Here is a 23,472-nt window from a genome sequence, read left to right as displayed (position 1 = left end):
GAATAGTTTGAATCTAAAATTATATGGAGTTTAGAAAAAACTATCAACACTCTACAAATTCGTATTGCTGACTCTTTCATGGGCTGGAACAAGGGGAAGATGGAAAAAGCAGTCAGCAAAGGTATTACCTGAGGAAGTGAATACAAAGTAACTGAGGGGGATAGACGTGGTGCACAGGGGTTAAGCTATAATAGTTGCAGGGGTTGCATCTGAACCTTGGTATTGGAGCCCAAGGGGTCCAAACTGTACCTTTAGCCCATATTATAAGTCCAATACTATTACAGACTCATAATTGTTAGAGGCCCTGTTGGACATTTTGCATTGAGTTCCACGAGCTTCAAGTTACGCCACTGGTGGTGCACCAACAAGTCACTTTGTCTTAGCCAGTGAATTTAGTAAAAGTGTTAGAGCAGTGAACTGAAGGTTTGCCCTGGTTAAATAAATGAGTACACCCATTTTGAAAAGAAAGATTGTAACAACATGGTCATGTTGGAAAAGTACACGTCTACCAGGGACATAGAATGAAAGTAGTGTCTGCTCTTTCAATATAGAGCAGTACATCCATGAATTCACTATACCATCAATGAAATGTAGCTCATCGACACCAGCAGCACTTAAGCAGCCTTGTGTAAGGACAATACCACCACCATGTTTCACTGTAGGCACCAATCATTTATAAAACATACACATCTACCAAGGAAACAGAGAGACGGTCGTATCTTCTCTTTCAATATAGAGCAGTACATCTGTGAATTTTTGATACCATCAATGAAATTTAGCTCCTCGACATCCGTAGCACACGTGTAGACCCACAAAAGAACCCTGGCACCACCATGTATCACTGTAGGCACCATACATTTAGAAAAAATACACATCTACCAAGGGTACAGAGTAATGCTAGCATTTTCTCTTTCAATATAGAACACTACATCAATGAATTCATAATATCATCAATGAAATATTCCTCCCCGACAACAGCAACACTTATACAACCCCACATAAGGTCATTGCCACTACAATATTTCACTGTAGGCACCATGCAAAAATTCAAAATTCATTTTTCTAAATGCATGGTGCCTACAGTAAAACAAGGTGGTGGTGACCTTACATGGGCTGTATGAGTGCTACTAGTGTGAGGAGCTACATTTCATTGATGTGATCATGAATTCACGAGTGTACTGCTTTATATAGAAAGACATGCTCCCATCACTCCATGCACTTGGTAGATGTACACATTTCTAATGTGACAATGATCCAAAACACACATCAGTTGCATTTCTGAAGAAGAACATGGTGAGAGTGATTCAGCCGCCAAATGTCTCCTGATCTGAACCCAACTGAACATCTATGGGGAATTGTTAAGAGTCAAGTTGTCATCACTCTTCATCAAGCATCCAGCCTCTAAAAGAGGTCATTCTTCAAGAATGGAGGAAGATAAATGTCACAATATGTTGCCAACATGTTAATTCCATGCCTAGAAGACTCGGTTCTGTCCTTAAAAATCATGAAGGTAATACAAAATTCTAGATGTAGTAGTTTTTGATGTGGGGAGTACTCATTTTTGCATCAACTAATTTGAGTAAAACTGAAGATTTTTTAATGAAAGTTATATTATTAATATTACTTTCATGTTTTGAATTAAAATAAAAATGTTCTATTAAATTCAGCCTTGTCAAATTTTTGGAAATTCTTCTTGTATTCAGTGAGATATTGAATAAATCTTATTTTATGCTGAGCACTGTATGGATCTTTAAAGGAATTTAATAGCATAGACCTGAAACATATGTCTGTAGGACCACATTAAGAGAATATAAAATCTAATCATGATGAAGTTCTACCCATATGGCTGATTAAAAATAGTTACATTTAGAGATGACACAATTTATGTTTAGTTTTTCATTTAAAATGTTTGTACTTTGTTCTCATTAGTTCCAAGCTTTTTTTTGTTCCTTTTCTTTAAACTCAAAGAAATTCTAAAAGAAAACAATTGAGATATCAAATAAATACAATCTGTAAAGATTGCTGAAAACTGCATCCGTAACTCCAAGTCCACTTAAATATATTTTATAAAAATCACTTTAGAAACTCTCCAGATGAGAAATGTCGAAAAAATAACCCTCTTGGTTTCTTCTCTGTACTTTTATGTTCAATCATCTTCAAGAGAACATATCTTCACAAATCTAACCACTCACCTCCTACTTCTATGTACACAAACTCATAAGCTACAAAGTTCTTTTCTAGTCTCACAGAACTTCGGTGAACTTCTCCCCGCCAGATACTGAGAAAAATCTTTAAAAGACGTGCCTGCCAATAGATCCAATGACGATGGGAAGCCCACCAGGACTTTTTTTTGGACTAACTTCAGACACAATATAAATTGTGTTTCCAAACAGTGTATTATGATAATGCTTCGACTGTTCCCTCTCAAAAACTTTCAGCACATTCGAGGAGAACATAAAAGACAATGTTTTGTAGTTTTAACAATTTACAAACAGCAGGAATGGTTCATATAGAGCTTGACTCTTACAGCATTGTTGACTTCCATTTGTCTTGTCGATCACTGAGCGGCCTCTTCTATGGTTTATCTTTCATAACTCTTTATAGTTCTACCAATGGAAAGTTCACAAGCCTTTTTTCAACTTTACCTCTTTGTAGACATGAACTTTGAAAACGCGGAAGCCTCTCGTCTACTGAATGTGATTTTGACTTAGATCTCAGTTTCAGGTATATGGAGAATTATCGAGCCCGCCCATAGGTTACTTTTTTGTAAATGTATTTCATCCATACTACAGCGGTTGGTATATTCATGGAAACATTTCATCTGTCATGCTACTTAGACTCCTTCTAAATCCTTTAATTTCATTAGCTGTGCTTGGCTTGTTCCATGGGAATAAAACAGATTAGGTAAAAGCAGCTTGGATGTTCTGCCTCTGCTGTATTTTCACTGCTAAATGAAGCACGGTTTAAATTGTGGTTGGAATGAAAAACACATGGTTTCTCTGGTAATGGGGGGATCATGATATCCAAAGTTACATGCGATGAATTAATAGCATTTGCTACACAAACACATGACGTTATTTATATTCCTTGCAATATATTTTTGTCTTTTTGCTAGTGTTATTGGTAGTGTAGCTGTACCAAAATATCCATAAAACTCCACTAAATGGCCCAATAAAGGGGGTTTCCAGACTTAGGATATAGATGATCAATCCAGGGGTAGATCATGTATATCCTATGTTTGGTTTTGGTCCAACACCCAACACACCCACCAATCAGCAGTTCCAGAGTTTTGTAGCTCAACTTTTATTTACTTCAACAGGAATTGAACTAAAGTATCCAAAAACAGCCAATAAACAATAACTGGAACATGCAGCCAGTGCCAGAGATAAAAACAGCTGATCGGTGGAGGTGCCGGGATGTTAGACACCCACCAATCTCATATACATGACCTATCCTTGGCCAGTTCATCTATATGCTAAGCCTGGAAACCCCTTTAAAACCTTTAAGCTCAATGATGTACCATTACGTCATGGAGAGTGTCAGAGACTTTAGAGCAGGCTCAGAAACCAAGCCTGATCCATAGGGGGCAGATATTATATTGCCAGCATTCCCGCAAATCACTGCTGTTACTGACAGCAGCATTTAAGCCCCACAATCTAGCCCTGATATTATTATAAGCGCCCATTAGGCCCCCAGTGACACGATCGCGGGGAGTCATTTTTTTTCTTACAAAATTTAGAATTTGTTTAAGCAAATAAAATATTTTAAAAAATATACATATTTGGTATCCCCATAATTGTACTGAACTGGAGAATCATTTCATCAGTAAAAAAAAAAATCTAAGCAAAAAACTGTGCTTTATCATCATACCGCCTAACAAAAATGGAATAAAACGCGATCATAAAGACAAAAGTAAATAAAAATGGTACCGCTGAAACGCCATCTTCCCCTGCAAAAAACAAGCTCCATCAGCCGAAAAATAAAAAGTTATAGCTCTCAGAATAAAGCGATGCAAAAAAATTATTTTTTCTATAAAATTATTTTTATTGTGTAAAAGCACCAAAACATAAAAAACTATATGAATGTAGTGGTATTGCTGTAAACGTACTGACCCAAAGAATAAAGCTGCGTTATCAATTTTACCACACGCGGAACGGCATAATAAGAAAAAAAAAACAATTCCTGAATCGTTGGTTTTTGTTTATTCTGCCTCCCAAAAAGCAAAATAGAAGGAGATCAAAAAATTTCACGGGCCCGAAAATGGAACAAATAAAAACGTCAACTTGTCCCACAAAAAAACAAGCCCTTACTTGACTCTGTTGGCCAAAATATGGAAAAATTATAGCTATCAAAATATGGCGATGTAAAAACTAGTCTTTGCAAAAAAAAGGCTTCTTTTAGTGTGTGACAGCTGCCAAAATTAAAAACCCGATATGAATCTGGTATCGCTGCAATCTCACCAGAGCGAAGAATAAAGTAGTCTAGTCACTTATACCACACGAGGAACGGCGTAAAAAATAAACTGTAGGATTAGAGTAACGGTTAGGATTATAGTTGTGTTAGGGTTAGGGTTGTGTTAGGGTTAGGGTTGTGTTAAGGTTGTGTTAGGAGTAGGGTTGTGTTAGGGTTAGGGTTGGGATTAGAGTTACGGTTAGGATTAGGGTTACGGTTAGGATTGGGGTTAGGGTTAGTGTAAGGGTTAGGGTTGTATGAGAGTTGGGGTCAGGGTTGTGCTGGGGTTGTATTACGGTTGGGGTTAGGGTTATGTTGGGGTTGGGATTTTTTCAAAAGTAAAGAAAAAAAAAGAAGACGATATGGCAATTAGTGTTGAGAGCAAGTGCTCGCTACTTGAGTTTGCATCGGGTATGCACCGAGTATCGCGTGTACTCGAGTGACATGCTAGAGTCTCAGGCCCATTCGTTTTTTTTCGGCTGTTATACAGCCAAAAAAAGCATGCGGGGATTGTCTGCCTTGCATGGGCCATCTCCGCATGTTTTCTTTGGGATGCCTAACAACCGTGAAACATGTGGGGTGGGGACTCGAGCATGTCACTTGAGCACCCGCAATACTTGGTGCATACCCGAGTACCCGATGCAAACTCAAGTAGCGAGCACTTGTGCTCAAGACTAATGACAACTTAGTCAATATGATGACCTAATGTTATCAAGTTCTGTGTCGTACCTCTGAGTTCAAAATGTTCACTATACCCCTTGATAAAATACTTCAGGGGTCAAGTTTCCAAAATGGGGTAACTTGTGGGGGGTTTCCACTGTTTAGGCGCATCAGAGGCTCTCCAAATGTGACATGGCGTCTGCTTTCGATTCCAGCCAATTTTGCTTTCAAAACTTCACACAGTGCTCCTTCTCTTCTGAACCCTGCCATGCACCCAAACAGTGTTTTTTCCCCACATATTGGGTATCAGCGTACTCAAGATAAATTGCACAACAATTTTTGGGGTCCATTTTCTCCTCTTACCCTTGTGAAAATAAAAAAATCGGGGCTAAAAGATAATTTTTTTGTGGAAAAAGTTTGATTTTTCTTATTTTCACAGCTCTACTTTATAAACTTTTGTGAATCACCTGGGGGTTCAAAGTGCTCACAACACGTCTATATAAGTTCCTTGAGGGGTCTAGTTTCCAAAATGGTGTCACTTGTGGGGGATTTCTGCTGTTTAGGCACATCAAGGGCTCCCCAAATGCGACATGCTGCTTGCTAATTATTCAAGCAAATTTTACATTCAAAATTCAAATGGTACTCCTTCCCTTCCGAGCCCTGTCATGTGCCCAAACAGTAGTTTTCCCCCACATATGGGGTATCAGCGTGCTCAGGAGAAATTGCCCAACAAATGTAGTGGTCCATTTTTTCCTGTTACCCTTGTAAAAATAAAAATATTTAGGTCTAAAGTAACATTTTTGTGAAAAAAAAGTTAAATGTTCATTGTTTTCTTCCACATTCCATTAATTCCTGTGAAGCAACTGAAGGATTAATAAACTTCTTGAATGTTCTTTTGAGCACATTGAGGGGTGCAGTTTTTAGAATGGTGTCACTTTTTGGTATTTTCTGTCATAAAGGCTCCTCAAAGTCACTTCAAATGTGATGTAGTCCCTGAAAAATGGTTTTGTAAATTTTATTGGAAAAATGAGAAATCACTGGTCCACTTTTAAGCCTTATAACTTCCTAACAAAAACAAATTTTGTTTCCAAAAATTGTGGGTATGTAAAGTAGACTTGTGGGAAATGTTATTTATTAACTAGTTTGTGTGACATATCTCTCTGATTTAAGGGCATGAAAATTCAAAGTTTGAAAATTGCTAATTTTCAAAATTTTCACCAAATTTTCGATTTTGTCCCCCAAGTAACGCAAATCATATTGAAGAAATTTTACCACTATCATGAAGTACAATATGTCACTAAATAACAATCTCAGAATCAGTGGGATCCTTTGAAGCATTCCAGAATTATTACCTCATAAAATGACAGTGGTCACTATTGTAAAAATTGGCCTGGTCATTAATGTGCAAACCACCTTTGGTAGTAAAGGGGTTAAGTGTAACGTCTGTTTAAAGCTTTTAGCCTGCCGAATGGGCCAAGTGATAGAAAGTCACCATTACTATGTGTTTACGTTGTACTTATATTGTAATGAACCATTGCATGGAATTTTGTAAATGTAACAGCCTGACCAACAAATATACAATATAAATTCAAAACTAAATAGCTCAAAAAGGTAATTGAGCAAGAATCAAGAATCGGCCAAAACCATGTACTTGATGTAAAAGCAAATGGAAAAAGAACATATACTGTTAATACTGTAAATAGTTGATGTAAAATGATTAATGAAAATCTATTACCAAGTGGATTGTTCCGAAATATGGTAACTTTATTAGATTTAAAGAATTGGGTAGTTAGCAGTGATTTTTATTTGGTTGTGTTAACGGTTAGTGATGTTGGAAAAGAATATTATTGAGTCTCTTCGGCACATAGTGACAACTTTTATCGACCCTGCTTCAATGGACCCATGTTTAGTAATGAAGTTTTCATCACGTATATTATTCATGTAGAGTGAACATTTTTGGTGAAAAATAAAATGCATAGTGTATGAGCCTTCATCCGGTCTTAAAGAGACTGGCCACTACTTTTTTGTCGATGACCTATCTTTAGGTTAGGCCATAAATATCTGATTGGCGGGAGTGTGACATCCTATTCAAATGATAGGAGGTGGATCTGTAGTAACCAGTCATGGTCACGATATTTTTTTCACAAAGCTGCTGTGTTCCAATAGTATCTGAGAACATATGTCCATTGCCTGTAACAGCTGATTGGTGTTGGATGGCGCACCCCAACCAACCCAATCAGATATTGATGGCATATTTAAGGATAGACTAATAAAAAAGTAGTGTCAAGTCTATTTAAAGTGGTTATCCACTTCTTTAGATTACCCCCCCAATCTATCCCCCAGGGCCCCAAAGCCTTTTTGTACATACCTTCCATTGCAGATAATGCCTGTGAGCGGCGATATCACAGGCATCACGTGATCTCCGGCCGCAGCCGGCTCTGACATCCGCTGATGTCACGACAAATGCTGGCAGCAGCCGGAGGTCTTTTTCTTCCTTGTTCCAGGTGGATGCCAGGCTGTAGACGGGATTACCCCCCCCCCCCACGTCACACCCAGCATCCACCACACGCTTTGCCTCTCCACATTCATTGGGAAAACGGGTGGTGGATGCTGGGTGTGTCGTGGGGGTAACCCCGCCCACAACTCAGCAGCCACCGCGGGGACCCCAACGCTGAGTCACGCCTCACTTGTTGTGACGTCAGCGCGGGGTCACGTGATGCCTGTTAGCAACCACCGATAGCGCCGCTCACAGGCATTATCTGCAACGGAAGGTATTTACAAAAAGGCTTAGGGGTGCTGGGGGAATATATATTGGGGGATTAATCTAAAGTAGTGCACAACTTCTTTAATATATTGGTTGAAGGTTTACACAACAGAGCCAAAATAAGTTGTATTTCTCATTAAACCTGACACGAAAATTATACATGGTGGGAGCTTCTATTTCTATACATAGGTCCACCTGAGCAGTCCAATAAAAGTTGTCACTACATATTGAAGGGTCTCAGACAATTGCAAGGAGAACCCATTGGAAGCTCATCTCATGACACAATGTCGGCTTACAGATCTGCTATTTGTATAAGTCTTCAGTGGAACTGTGACCATCATATGTAAGGTGGGCCTATCACTCCATGTTCTTATAAGCCAAACATCTGTTTTTCACACTGCACATAGGTAGCCTTTCTCACTTCTTTTCTCCATTGGTCCTACTATTTCTTCACCCCTTTCACCCCGAAGCCTGTTTTTTCCTTCCTGACCAGGCTAATTTTTTTAATTCTGACCAGTATCAGTTTATGAGGTAATAATACTGGAATGCTTCAATGGATCCCAGTGATTATGAGACTGTTTTCTTGTGATATATTATACTTGATAGTGGTAAAATTTATTTTATATGACTTACATTTATTTGTGAACAAAGGGAAATTTGTTGAAAATTGTGAAAATTTAGCAATTTTCAAACTTTTAATTTTTATGCATTTAAATCAGAGTCATATCACACAAAATAGTTAATAAATAACATTTCCCATATGTCTACTTTACATCACCCTAATTTGTGAAACATAATTTTTTTTGTTAGGAATTTATAAGGGTTAAAAGTTGACCAGCGATTCCTCAATTTTACAACAAAATTTACAAAATCATTTTTTTAGGGACCACATCACATTTGAAGTGACTTTGAGAAATCCATATGACAGAAAATACCCAAAGTGCACCATTCTAAAGACTGCACCCCTCAAGGTGTTCAAAACCACATTAAATAAGTTTATTAACCCTTCAGGTGCTTCACATTAATTTTTGGCATGTGGAAGGAAAAAATAAATATTTAACATTTTTTTGATAAAAATGTTATTTTAGACCCAAGTTTTTTTTCCTTTTACAAGGTTAACAGGAGAAAATGGACCCCAAAATGTGCTGCACAATTTCTTTTCAGCACACCGATACCCAATATGTGTGGGAAAACCACTGTTTGGCAGGTCTTGGAAGGGAATGAGTGGCACTTGACTTTTTGAATGTAAAATTTGCTGGCATAATTAGCGGACGCCATGGCATGTTTGGAGATCCGCTAATGTGCCTAAGCAGTGGAAACCCCCCACAATTGACACCATTATGGAAACTAGATCCCACAGAGAACTTGTATAGATATGTAATGAGCACCTTGAACCGCCAGGTGCTTCACAGAAGCTTATAATGCTGAGCCATGAAAATAAAAATCATATTATTCCCACAAAAATGTATTTTTTCCCACAAATTTTGGCATTTTCATAAGGGTAACAGGAGAAATTGAACCATGCCGTTTGTTATGCAATTTTTCCTGAGTATGCCGATACCCAATATGTGGAGGAAAACTACTGTTTGGTGGCAGGGCAGGACTTGGAAGGTAAGGAGCGCCATTTGACTTCTTGAATGCAAAATTTGCTAAAATAATTAGCAGATGCTATGTAGCATTTGGAGAACCCCTGATGTGCCTAAATAGTGGAAACCCCCCACATGTGACATCATTTTGGAAACTAGACCCCTCACGGAATTTATCTAGATGTCTAGTGAGCACCTTTAACCCCCAGGTGCTTCACAAAAGTGTATAACGTTGAGCCGCAAAAATAAAAAAAATCAAATTTTTCCTGCAAGGATGCTTTTTAGCCCCAAATTTTTCATTTTCACAAGGGTAACAGAAGAAAATGGACAACAATATTTATTTTGCAATTTCTCCTGAGTACGCAGGTATCCCATATGTGGTCAAAAACTACTTTTGAGGCATAGTGCAAAGCTCAGAAGGGAAGAAGCATGATATTGGAGTTCAGATTTTGCTGGACTGATTTGAGGGTGCCATGTCACATTAGTAGAGCCCCTGGGAGGTGCCAGATCAGCCAAACCCCCCATAATTCATCTAGGGGTACATGGATCATATTGACACCACAGGTATTTCAGCATTTTATACTATTGGGCAGTAAAGAAAAAATATTTACATTTTTACCTCCAAAATTTTGTTTTAGCCCCATATTTCCATATTTTACATTTTCACACTGGGAAATGGGTAAAAATGGCACCAAAATTTGTCCCACAATTTCTGCTGAATGTAGAAATACCCTATATGTGGCAGTGCAGTACGGCGTAGCTATATGGCGAGACTCGGGAGGGACAGATTGCTTTTTGCCTCCTGGAGTGCAGATTTTCCTATAATAGTTTGCAGACTCTATATACAGAGCCCCTACGTGCTAGAAGAACAGAATCCCCCTCAAGTGACCCCATTTTTCAAATTATACCCCTTTGTGAATTTATCTACAGGTTTAGTGATGAATTTGACTCCATGGGTGTTTTTCAGAAACAAGCAGCAGTGGATGCTGCTGAATGAATTTTGCAAACTGCCACTGTAGTGACTAGTACGTTGTAGTGACCAGTATGTTGTGCCTAGATCATGCTTCTGGAAACATGCACCCGTAAATTAGACAGGCTCTCATCGCTACAGGAATGCCAAACATGTGGACGTTCACTGCGGTTTAGGCACACTGTGGGGCTCAGAAGGGAGGGGGACAATTGGAGTTGGGAGCGCAAAATTTGCTGGATTTCTTTTGAAGGGCGAGGAGCCATTTCATTTTTCCAAAGCCTTTGTGCTACCAGTAACGGGGAAGCCCTCTATATTTCCGTTAACACATGACGAACCTGAGTGAGGACTTGCTTTTTTGTGAATGGAGTTGAAGCTTTTATTGGGAACATTTTACATAACATTTGGGATCACATTTATCCAGCATTCTACGCTGAGCACTTATAACGGGGTTTCCTTCTAAATCTCCAGATTCAGATGAAACTCCCAAGGGATCCATTCATTATAATGAATCAGCAGCTTTACTCTGGACTCCATCTGGCCTCTGTTCAGCAGTGTGCTTCTTTTCAGAAGTGCACAAAGCTGTGGCTTATGGCACTTTTATGCATGCCTAAAAAGATGGGCACCACCGGATCACATGGCAGACGGCGGCCACAGTGCAGCCATCTGCCTCATTATAGGAAGTCTTCCGCCGGGGCTTACATCTGAATCACGTATTTCAGAGACTTATACGGAAACTTCGGTGTAAGCGCTCAGCGTGGAGCGCAGAATAAATGTGCGCCCATCCTTACTGCGATCTTTGGGAGACAGAATGAACAAATCAACAGAAGGTGAAGAATTGGTTTTATTTATTTTTGTACCATTCCTCGTGCGGTGTAAGTGATTAGATGACTTTATTCTTCGGGTCGTTGCGATTACAGCGATACCAGATTTATATTTAATTTTTATGCTTGGCAGCTGTCACACACTAAAAGACGCTTTTCATTGTAAAAACAAGTTTTTGATTTGCCATATTTTGAGAGCTATAATTTTTCCATATTTCTGCCAACAGAGTCATGTAGCAGCTTGTCTTTTGTAGGATGAGTTGAGTTTTTATTGGTACCATTTTTAGGCAAATGACATCTTTTGATCACTTTTTATTCAGTTTTTTTTGGGAGGGAGAATGAACAAAACCCAGCTACTCAGGAATAGTTTTTTGAGGATTTTTCTTATGCCGTTCCGCGTGTGGTAAAATTGATAAGGCAGCTTTATTCTACAGGTCAGTACGATTACAGTGCTACCACATTTATATAGTTTTTTTTATGTTTTGGCGCTTTTACACAATAAAAGCTATTTTAGAGAAAAAATAATTATTTTTGCATCGCTTTATTCTGAGATCTGCAACTTTTTTATCTTTCTGCTGACTGAGCTGTACTGCAGCTTGTTTTTTGCGGGACATGATGACGTTTTCAGCTATACTATTTTTATTTATATTTGTCATTTTGATCATGTTTTGATCCACTTTTTGTCCAACAGTAGGATAATAAAGCATAGTTTTTTGCTTGTTTTTCATTTATTTTTTTTACCGTGTTCACTGAAAGGGTTAACTAGTGAGACAGTTTTACGCGGCAATACCAAATGTGTACTTTTTTTTTATACAGATAAATGTATTTATTGGATTAATATTTATTCTTTTTTTTTTGTTCTTTCTTTTGTGATTTTTTTTTCTCATATTTTTATAATTTTTCTAAACGTTTTTTTTTTACTGTTTCACATTGTTGCAGGATGGGACATCAACTTTCCCTACCATGATCGCTGATCCAATACTCTGCGATGCTTCTGCACTGCAGAGCATCAGAACAACGTCTGACAGGCAGTAAGGATGCGTCTCAACTCCTGCTCTCTGAGCAGGCGCTGACAGGTCACCTTCCTGAAGGACCCTGCGGCCATCTTGGGACCGGGGGTTAGCATGGAGGCCATCAGCACAACACGATCGCATTGCATTGTTTACTCCCTTTGTGACGCCCTGCGATGTTACTGTCACTATTGACAGCGGCATTACAGGGGTTAAACGCCCATGATCGGTGCTAGCACTGATCGTAGGCATTGCTTCTTGGTGTCAGCTCTCACATAGAACTGACACCCGCACACGATCATGGTGGAGCTCAGTGTGAGCCCACGTGATCACGGCACCGATTTGTGGGAACACAGCTCCCACGGAGCAGTAAATATATATAGCGCATGTCAGGGAGGGGTTAAGGAGGATTGAATCCCTTTTCTGTTTTTATTGTAATAATAAATGGTAGACCATTCTTGGAGTTTCGTAGATTTCATACTTCGACATCCATACATCATCATATCCCATTAAACAAAAGCAGAAATTATGCAACAAATGAATAATTATTCAATACGACTTTGATCACATCTATCAAAACATGAATTCAAATCCCTACCACTTTGGCTTCTGTCCATATCACTTCCATGTAGCCTTTTATTGATATCTAATTATGTACCTATGGCATGTAAGACCACCTATTTATTAACAAGGAAGGCGGGAGCTACGCCTTTAGACATTTACGGCATTTCCTATGGAAAGGTAGAGATAGGAATACTCCTTTAAGTTCCAAACTTGAGAGGATATATCATCTGTCCTGATTCAATCAATTCTACATGGTTCATGTCTCTCGTAACTTTCCACTCTGGATTAGAAAGAAGCTTCTTACGCCAAAAAGTGAAAATTGCTGGTTCCAAGCTGGTGAAAACTATGAATTTGTTCAACTATGTTTTACGACCCCTTCAACTAATTTTTTGTAAAACAAATAATAATAATCTAGCACAGCTTTTTCTCAATATTCCCAATCCAAATACCTCTATCTACAGAAATTTTCTCCAAGGGCCCAGGGCCATGCAGTATAGCACAGTACCCAACAAATTATTACATGATCTGAAGTACTACTGCTGTTTTGATTCTAATAAAGGAGAAAAATAGCAGGATAAAAACCTATTACAACTTATTTCAACATTACACATTGCACCAGCGAAAAGAGGAAAACATGCAATAAGTCACGAAGACTGCACTTTCACACTGAGACAACTTAATAGCCTAATGGTTTGTACTTAGTAGACTTCATTCTGTTCTTAGAAGACAACTTTCATCATGAACAACCATAACTCCTCGTTACTTGATCCTTATTTTGCAGTTAGTTTCATAGCCCTTGGCTTTCTGTAGCCAAAAGATTAGAGAAATGTAGTTAAAATAACACATTTGAGCTTTAAAGCATATATCTGATGACTCACCCTATTATCCGAACTGGGAGCCATAGTATCCGTCATCCACGACCCAAACCTAGACCCCGAGGCGCGTATCGTGATTGGGTTACTGACGCCTGTGAGTTTTCCACAACCTGAAATTGCAAAGGGATATAAAGGCAGTTGGAATGAGTAACTCTGTAGAACAAGATTTTACAGTTCTAGACAATAGGAGGGAAATGATTCCTGGTCTATTCTTTTTAACACTACATAGTCTACTCTTTACATTTCACAAAATATCTTTTGGTTGCATCATACCTTCTCTGATAGTCCTTTTAGGGGTTACTTTATCATGCTCCCCTATCCAACCTTTACCAATTGGTAGCCACATCCATGTGAGTGGTCAATATAAGAGAAATGTCCCAGTCCATGTGACCAATAGGTTATCACGGTTATCAAATTATCAGTTTAGAAACAGAATATCATTATTAGCAAGATACTGTAGTATTCCCATCCAGACGATGAAATGGATTCCTCAGAATCATAAGGATGGTCCCATTCTACTGTCTGGACAAAGTGATCAATGATTGTTGAATCTAGAAGATTATTCTTTTGTTAAAAATGTCCCAGGAACAAGAAAATATTTCTCTTTAAACCTTACGGCATGAAGATGGAATAGGCAATTGTATCTAGAGGATCTTTGGTTGATCCTAGAGTGATTATGTGGTTGCTACTTTGGGCACTGTGGCTGGCATTGGCAATGCTCTTTCTCCTACCTACTTTCTTTTAATATGGATATCAACCACAAAAGTCACCACAGTATTGCTAGGGAAAACTAAAGGCGTAAGTTCTAATTCCAACCTAAAAGTTTCTGGGATTCATTTTATGGCACTGGTGACAGCCAAAGAAACACACAGGCACGTGATTTCCAAAGCTCTCCAAAGAAAATCTGAAACATCTGCTTAATTATACCCTTTATGAATGTAGTCATACCGTGCATAAATGTTGACGTTTCTTACATGGTAGCAAATATCAGAATACACAGCTACTTAATAAGTAAAGACAAGCCCCGTATCCACCCAGCTTTATCACACCCCTCAACACGTATTTGTTTCAGTGTATACTCCTGAAAATTACCACACCCTATGAGATTTGGTAAGACTTGTAGACATTAGCTCCTTCCTTAATCTAAGGGCTCGTGCAAGCAACCATATTTTTGGTCTGACTACGACCCAACAAAACATCGGATTGCACTTGGATCAATGTTATTCTATGGGGCAATGCACGTGTCAAAAGAAAGCTTGCCTGAGGAAAAAATCACAGCATGCACGATTTGCATCGGAAATTTGGATCACACTCAGCCAACCAAAAATTGGGTATCCGAGTGCAGTCTGATTTTCACAAACTGACAGAATGGAGAAGATGGATATTTTTTTTCCCATCTTCTCCAAATCCAAGAAAATTGGATCACACTATGCTCACACTTTGATAAAACTCTGATGAGAGCATGATCAGAGTATGATTAGCATAATTGGACCTATTTTCTCGGATGTGGAGAAAACAGTTGTGTAAACCTACTCTGATAGCAACTAAAAATTTCAAAATAGTACGTCTTAGCATTCTATGTCTTTATTAGTATATTAGGTTTTATATATCTTGAATTAATTATCCCAGCTCCCCTATAACTATTATACAAGTCTTGCTGGTCTCTTTCTATGGAGAAATTAAATCATTTGTAGGGAATTTCATTACAGGAGGCTGTTTGGAGGCACACGGAGCAAAATACTTTACTATGAAGCCAAGGGTACTCTGATTACTGTCATCTACTGCTCCAACAGATGCCATATTACAGGGTTAATCTTCCCTAGATGCAATGTTTCAGATATACATCATCAGTTGGGACATGTAACACTTTTATGTGAAACTATAGACATACAAAGGTACAATAAAGCACCATTTGAGCCTATAAACACCATGTTGCGGCACTCCACAACACCATGCACGTAGACGTAAAATATGTGCTTGGTACCTTAGCTTACAAATCTAGATCTTTGATTTGCTGTATTTTGCATCTTTTCTTTTGGACAAAACCATGATCTCATATATATATTTGTATATAGAGCCCTTGGGGACTATATTTCCGGTATACAGATGCATAGCTGTAGAGGGTGCATCAAAGGAGACCAAAGGCAAAGAGGTAGGAGGCCTTTGAAAAATGAGAACTAATTTAAACAGTTGCAATGGCCAACTGGCAACCTTTTCCCTTGTACTAGTTTTAAGAAATCTCCCCCATTGCTTTATTCTTCATTGGGTCAGCCAGCTTCCCCCGAGACTACAAGCCTACAAGGGAGGGGTACTAACGGGGTCTATGTCATATATCTCAAAAACATAGATAATCAGTATATCTTCCTAATGAACAGTGAAATGTTGAAATTAGAACTCCAAGCACCAACATGTGAATTCATGGTTTATGAACACATGTTCGCAGGAATTTAATTATACATTACCCTTGAGTATTTAAAGTAATTTCCTGCACTCAGCATCAACACCTCAGCAATAACCAGTAATAGTCCTATCTTCCGGGCTATTACTTTATGCATTTTATAACTCCGAGCCCTAAAAAAAATAGTGGTACTTTGTAAGTGACCAATGATCTCTCTCGACCTGGCACAGTCAACAGTAACCCATGACCCTTGGAATGGTCTCATATATAAAACCAATTAATATGCTTGTTTTTAAATACTCCTACATTCAAATCATATTATTTGAGTTTCTGCCATCCAATTAACTCAGACCTTGCTCTAGTGGGTTTATTTCCAGCTGGGTAGCGCATAAAAAAATAATCTACTTTTATCATATTAATATTTGATGTTTCTCTGAATTGCTTGCTAAAAAAAGGGTTTTTGTGGAGCTTGACCTGGGCTTTTTATTTTAGAAAGTAACAATCAGTTGATGTGAATTTAATGTGGTCTGATGGGTATAAACAATGGCTCGACGAAATCTGTTTAACACGAAATCTAAAATTGTTAGCTTGACACCGAGAGGGTAAAATACATCACATCTGTGTTTTGTTAATGAATATTTGACTTCTTTTAAGACTTAATCACACATACAACCTGTGACTGTAATTAAAGGAATTGTCCAGCCACCTAAAGCAACCTATACACCTTAAAAAATTCCTTGCTGTTCCTATTCCAACACTTCCTTGGTCCCAACCAGTCTCTGGGTTCCCAGTTCCAGAGATGCTGCTTTGACATGATATGTGACCATTGTAACCAATCATTGCCTTTAGTGGTGATGTGTTGTCACCATTCTGGTCGCCTATGGGGCCAGTGATTGGATGAAGAACTTATAGATTGTGTAGGCATTGCATCACTGCAGCAGATAAAACAGAGGCTGGCTGGGATCGAGAAGCATGGCCAAGATAGTGAGGATTCAGTGATACGGTCGGTCACAACACCTTTGACTAAAGTTAAGGAGTTGTCCAGTCACCTAAAAATGTTTAAAGACAACTTAAAAATAAAGTAGTAATAATAATCTTTCCAGTACACAACACTCCCCAGACAATGGTTCCTCCACCTCAGGTGATCTGCATTCTTCCAGTTCCAGTGAAGCCATGTCAAGGCTTTACTGGATCATTGAAAGTCTAATGAAGTTACAGTACAGAACAAAAGTTTGGACACACCATCTCATTTAAAGATTTTTCTGTATTTACAGGACTATGAAAATTGTACATTCACACTGAATGCATCAAAACTATGAATTAACACATGTTGAAATATATAGTTAACAAAAAAGTGTGAAACAGCTGAAAATATGTCTTATATTCTAGGTTCTTCAAAGTAGCCACCTTTTGCTTTGATGACTGCTTTGCACACTCTTGGCATTCTCTTGATGAGCTTCAAGAGGTAGTCACCGGAAATGGTCTTCACTTCACAGGTGTGCCCTGTCAGGTTCAATAAGTGGGATTTCCTGCCTTATAAGTGGGGTTGGGCCCATCAGTTGTGTTGTTCAGAAGTCTAGTGGATACGCAGCTGATAGTCCTACTGAATAGACTGTTAGAATTTGTATTATGGCAAGAAAAAAGCAGCTAAGTAAAGAAAAACGAGTTGCCATCATTACTTTAAGAAATGAAGGTCAATCAGTGCGAAAAATTGGGCAAACTTTGAAAGTGTCCCCAAGTGCAGTTGCAAATACCATCAAGCGCTACAAAGAAACTGGCTCACATGAGGACCGCCTCAGGAAAGGAAGACCAAGAGTCACCTCTGCTTCTGAGGATAAGTTTATCCGAGTCACCAGCCTCAGAAATCGCAGGTTAACAGCAGCACAGATTAGCGACCAGGTCAATGCCTCACAGACTTCTAGCAGCAGGCACATCTCTTCAACAACTGTTAAGAGGAGACTTTGTGCAGCAGGCCTTCATGGTAAAATAGCTGCTAGGAAACTACTGCTAAGGACAGGCAACAAGCAGAAGAGACTTGTTTGGGCTAAAGAACACAAGGAATGGACATTAGACCAGTGGAAATCTGTGCTTTGGTCTGATGAGTCCAAATTTGAGATCTTTGGTTCCAACCACCGTGTCTTTGTGCGACTCAGAAAAGGTGAATGGATGGACTCTACATGCCTGGTTCCCACCGTGAAGCATGGAGGAGGAGGTGTGATGGTGTGGGGGTGCTTTTCTGGTGACACTGTTGGGGATTTATTCAAAATTGAAGGCATACTGAACCAGCATGGCTACCAAAGCATCTTGCAGCGGCATGCTATTCCATCCGGTTTGCTTTTAGTTGGACCATCATTTATTTTTCAACAGGACAATGACCCCAAACACACCTCCAGGCTGTGTAAGGGTTATTTAACCAAGAAGGAGAGTGATGGGGTGCTACGCCAGATGACCTGGCCTCCACAGTCACCAGACCTGAACGAAATCGAGATGGTTTGGGGTGAGCTGGACCGCAGAGTGAAGGCAAAAGGGCCAACAAGTGCTAAGCATCTATGGGAACTTCTTCAAGATTGTTGGAAGACCATTTCCGGTGACTACCTATTGAAGCTCATCAAGAGAATGCCAAGAGTGTGCAAAGCAGTCATCAAAGCAAAAGGTGGCTACTTTGAAGAACCTAGAATATAAGACATATTATCAGTTGTTTCACACTTTTTTGTTAACTATATAATTCCACATGTGTTAATTCATAGCTTTGATGCCTTCAGTGTGAATGTACAATTTTCATACTCATTAAAATACAGAAAAATCTTTAAATGAGAAGGTGTGTCCAAACTTTTGGTCTGTACTGTACATCAAAACAAAATGTTATCAGCTGAACTGGTGACGTCTGTAGCCAGAGAATGAGTAAAGGCTTAAACGCATCTGCTTTTTAAATGGTGATGGAGTAATTATAATGAAGGCTTTTTGGCATATTCATTAAACATTTTTTAAGGAGTAATTTTGCTGGATTTTTTCCATTTTTCCATTTTTGATTTGCTATGCTATGAGGTTCTGTGTATATTGGATCTTGTCTTTAGGTGAGCTGACCCTCCCTTGTTTGCTTTAGCCAGAGATTAGTTTCATTCAGACTAGACATTCAGTGTCTCTCACTCACACACCACCTCCTCATCTCGCTCCCTATCTGTCGGTGTCCGCCAAGGTTCAGTTCTAGGACCCCTGGTCTTCTCCGTCTACACCTTCGGCTTGGGACAGCTCATAGAGTCCTACAGCTTTCAGTATCATCTTTATGCTTATGACACAAAGATCTACCTCTCTGGACCTGATATCTCCTCCCTACTAACCAAAATCCCACAATGACTGTCCGCTATTTCATCCTTCTTCTCTGCTAGATTTCTAAAACTTAACATGGATAAAACTGAATTCATATTCTTTCCAACATTTCATCCAACCCTCATGTGACCTATCCATCATAGTCAATGGCTGCCCACTCTACCTAGTCCTGCAAGCTCGCTGCCTCGGGGTAATCCTAGACTCTAATCTCTCCTTCAAACCACATATCCAAGCCCTTTCCACTTCCTGCCAACTCCAACTCAAAACTATCTCCTGGATCCGCACATTCCTCAACCACAAATCTGTTAAAACACTAGTACACACCCTCATCATCTCCTGCCTCGACTACTGCAACCTCCTGCTCTGTGACCTCCCCTCTAACACTCTTGCACCCCTCTAATCTATCCTAAACTCTGCTGCCCGACTAATCCAACTGTCTCCCCGCTATTCTCTAGCCTCTCCTCTCTGTCAATCCCTTCACTGGCACCCCATTACCCAGAGACTCCAGTTCAAAACCCTAACCATGGCATACAAAACCATCCACATCCTGTCTCCTCCATACATCTGTGGCCTAGTCTCCCAAAACTTATGTGGCACCCCAGGGGTCTGGTTTCCACAGTAATAGCAATATTACGTCTGAGAGCAGGTGGGAGGTCTCCTGGTCAGGAATCCTATGCATGCCACACCTCCTGCCCAGTCCTGGGAGGGGAAGAACTTCCCCTATATAAAACTAGGGCTGAGGCAGGGTTAGAGAAGAAGAAGAAGAGGAGTCCCAGATGTAGACATAGTCTAGTCTGGAGAGGAGCGGCTATAGGAAAGAAATATCAGGAGCTCAGTGGGAGCAGTGCTAAAAGGAATCAGGGGCTGGAAGCTGTAGAGCTCGCCCTGATTGAAGAGTTCTTACTGGACCCGGAGTCCGAGGCTGTGGGGACTAATCCTTACCCAGCAGCAGAAACCGCCCGGCAGGGGATTTCAGGTCCTCTGGCCAAGAAACCCGAAGGCACGGTCACACGCAAGGGACCAGCACCGCCGTCGTGGAGCGGAAGCTACCAGAAGGCCCCGAGTCACCGGCCATACGGGTGAGCACCACACGGTACACTCAGGGACGTGGGCTACTTTTATCAGCCTCTAGCAAGGTAGCCAGAAGAGTACGATTAGTTGGGGAGGCCTACAACTCCACCTGGCCAGGGGAGATTCCATCTGCTCACGGACTGACCAGGCCCCGATCGCTAGCCAGTACTCCGGGAGGGTCTACCTTTGCCACCAGTAAAGACCCTGAACTACACCGCACCGTCTCTGAGTGTTTCATCATCCACGTCCGCTGCCCTGAGGCCATACCCCTCCCGTTGGGGGTTATACCATCCCCGCTGCACAACCGTATCACCGGCCTCAGCGGTCTGTCCTGCAGCGGCGGTCTCATGACCGCATTCAACGGGTGGCGTAGTCGAACATTCTAACATCTACTGCTAAATACTGCCGCTCAGTTTGACTCCCTGGGCACGGACCGGGTCACCGCCACGAAACTACTACCCCTCTCAGATCCGGCTCCGGGTAGGCTGCCGCGTGCGCAACGCTACTCAGCACAGGCCCAGGGGCGCGTCACTTACCTACACGCAACCTCCGATCCTGACAAGATCTCCTTCTCTACTCCCCTCTTATCTACTCTTCCTACAATCACATATAAGAGTTCTCCTGTGCATCTCCGCTACTATGGAACTCTCTACCCCAACACATCTGACTCTCGCCTACCATGGAAACCTTTAAAGGAACCTGAAGATCCACCTCTTCCGTCAAGCCTACAACCTGCAGTAACCCTCACTTCACCATACCACTGCACGACCAGCTCTACCCTCCCCTACTGTATACTCACCCATCCCTTGTAGATTGTGAGCCCTCGCGGGCAGGGTCCTCTCTCCCCCTGTACCAGTCACTGACTTGTATTGTTCAAGATTATTTTAATTGTTTTTGCTATGTATATCCCTTTCACATGTAAAGCGCCATGGAATAAATGGTGCTATAATAATAAATAATAATAATAACAATAATTGGTCACATATTGTGTTGACACTTCATTTATGGACCAGTAAAAACAGATACTAGCAGGGACAGTGAAAGTGTCGATATAAGAGTGGTTTTCTAAGTCGAGTATTATACGTTTTTTTATTTTATAGCATTTTTAGTAGTATATTAATTGGTGGCTGGGCATCACCTTTAGCCCAATATCTTGGTTCAGAATGGCCTATCAGAGTACCAGAGGATCCTCCATGGACACAATAATGTATCCAAAGGTCCAGTAGAAGACAACTCAATTTAAAGCTGACTTTGGAGCCAATCACTTCCTTCCAGGGTAATGCTAAAATATTTAATTAAATCTTATTGCTAATATGCCCTGAATGCATGTTGACGACAACAAAGATTACAATTAAATTAAAAGTGGACATGCACACTCTCAGTATAGGTAAAGGATGGGTCTAAGGTACCCCAGTTAGACACCAACTTTTTGTTCTTCAACATTGCGCTAACAAGGAACTGAGCTATAAGGATTTATTCTGCTGTGCCTTCACACTTCACAACTGATGGTCAACATAGATCTTATTATTCCTCAACTATGAAAAATTGGGCTTTTTATGATTTTTCTCAGAAAAAAATATATTTGGCAACCATCTGTTCTCCAGAGTGCTCTATTGGTGAGCTGTACGTTAAGCTCCATTCATCTTAATGTTCTCATATTAAACCTTTTCCGCCACACAGATTGCAGTATAATATTGTTTTACTACTCATGTATTCATAATTGTGGTTTATAAGTACTTTGACTACTGTCTACTTATATTTCAGTGGGCCATATAATAGTTGCTATGACTATTTTCAGATAAAGTAAAGAAGCAATAAGACTATGTTCACAGGGAGTTTTTTTGATCAGGCCTGGAGAGGATGTGCTTCAGAAACCTGATCAAAGTGTTTTTGAAGCAGTTTAAGATGTGGATTTTGAAGCAAATCCACATCAAAAGACTTCAAGTAATTATACCATTAGTGTGCCATTAACCTTCTATGCCCAATAAGTTAAGAGAGCACCAAAGGCAAAACCTACAGCATACATAGAGTGTTGTGTCTAGTGCAGGTCCTAATGTGAGTCAACCTATTAGTCAATAGATACCATAAATTAAGGAATCCTGACTGCAGGAAAAAAAAACCAATTAGGTGTAATGTCTTGTGCAATCCAGAAGAGGTACAGCTTGACACAAAAATTCTAAGAGCTGGGGCGCAATTGTCATAAGTTTTAGGTTTTCAACCTCCACCATCGGGCAGGGAAGAATTTTAGGAATCAATATATAGAGTCATGGCTGAAAGTATTGGCACCCTTGAAATTGTTCCATAAAATGAAGTATTTCTCCCAGAAAATTATTGCAATTACACATGTTTTGTTATACACATGTTTATTTCATTGGTGTGTATTGGAACAACTCAAAAAAGCACAGGAAAAAATGCAAATTGGACATAATTTCACACAAAACCCGAAAAATAGGCTGGATAAAATTGTTGGCACCTTTCCAAAATTGTGAGTAAACAACTTTGTTTCAAGCATGTGATGCTCTTTCAAACTCACCTTTGGCAAGTAACAGGTGTGGCAATATGAAAATCACACCTGAAGCCAGATAAAAATGGGAGAAGTTGACTCAATCTTTTCATTGTGTGTCTGTGTGTGCTACACAAAGCATGGATAACAGAAAGAGCAAAAGAGAACTGTCTGAGTACTTGAGATCCAAAATTGTTGAACAATATCAACAATCTCAAGATTACAAGTCCATATACAGAGATCTTGATGTTCCTTTGTCCATGGTGCACAACATAAGCAAGAAGCTTACAACCCATGGTACTGTAGATAATCTCCATGGATGTTAACAACAGAGAAAAATTGCTGAAAGGTTGCAATGCTGGATAGTTGGATGGTGGTTAAGTAGCCCCAATCAAGTTCCAAAGAAATACTAGCTATCCTGGAGGCTCATGGTGCATCAGTGTCAGCTCAAACTATCCATCGACAACTGAA

The 23,472-nt window shown here is 39.9% G+C and overlaps 1 protein-coding gene across 2 annotated transcripts in view; it reads right to left on the bottom strand.

Annotated features, from left to right (window-relative positions):
• Positions 1–23,472, bottom strand: part of OLFM2 (olfactomedin 2) — a 470,277-nt gene that overhangs the window by 59,081 nt on the left and 387,724 nt on the right. For both annotated transcript variants that reach the window (XM_073654168.1, XM_073654169.1), the window contains exon 5: positions 13,706–13,812. In XM_073654168.1, the coding sequence (XP_073510269.1) occupies positions 13,706–13,812 (107 nt within the window). The remainder of the gene's footprint in view (positions 1–13,705; positions 13,813–23,472) is intronic.

This window comes from Phyllobates terribilis, unplaced genomic scaffold (assembly GCF_046119375.1).
Source record: "Phyllobates terribilis strain yellow unplaced genomic scaffold, ASM4611937v1 Scaffold_11__3_contigs__length_659146591, whole genome shotgun sequence".
Lineage (NCBI taxonomy): Eukaryota > Metazoa > Chordata > Amphibia > Anura > Dendrobatidae > Phyllobates > Phyllobates terribilis.
The sequence above is the reverse complement of the archived record's forward strand: the minus strand, read 5'-3'. Positions and strand labels throughout refer to the sequence as shown.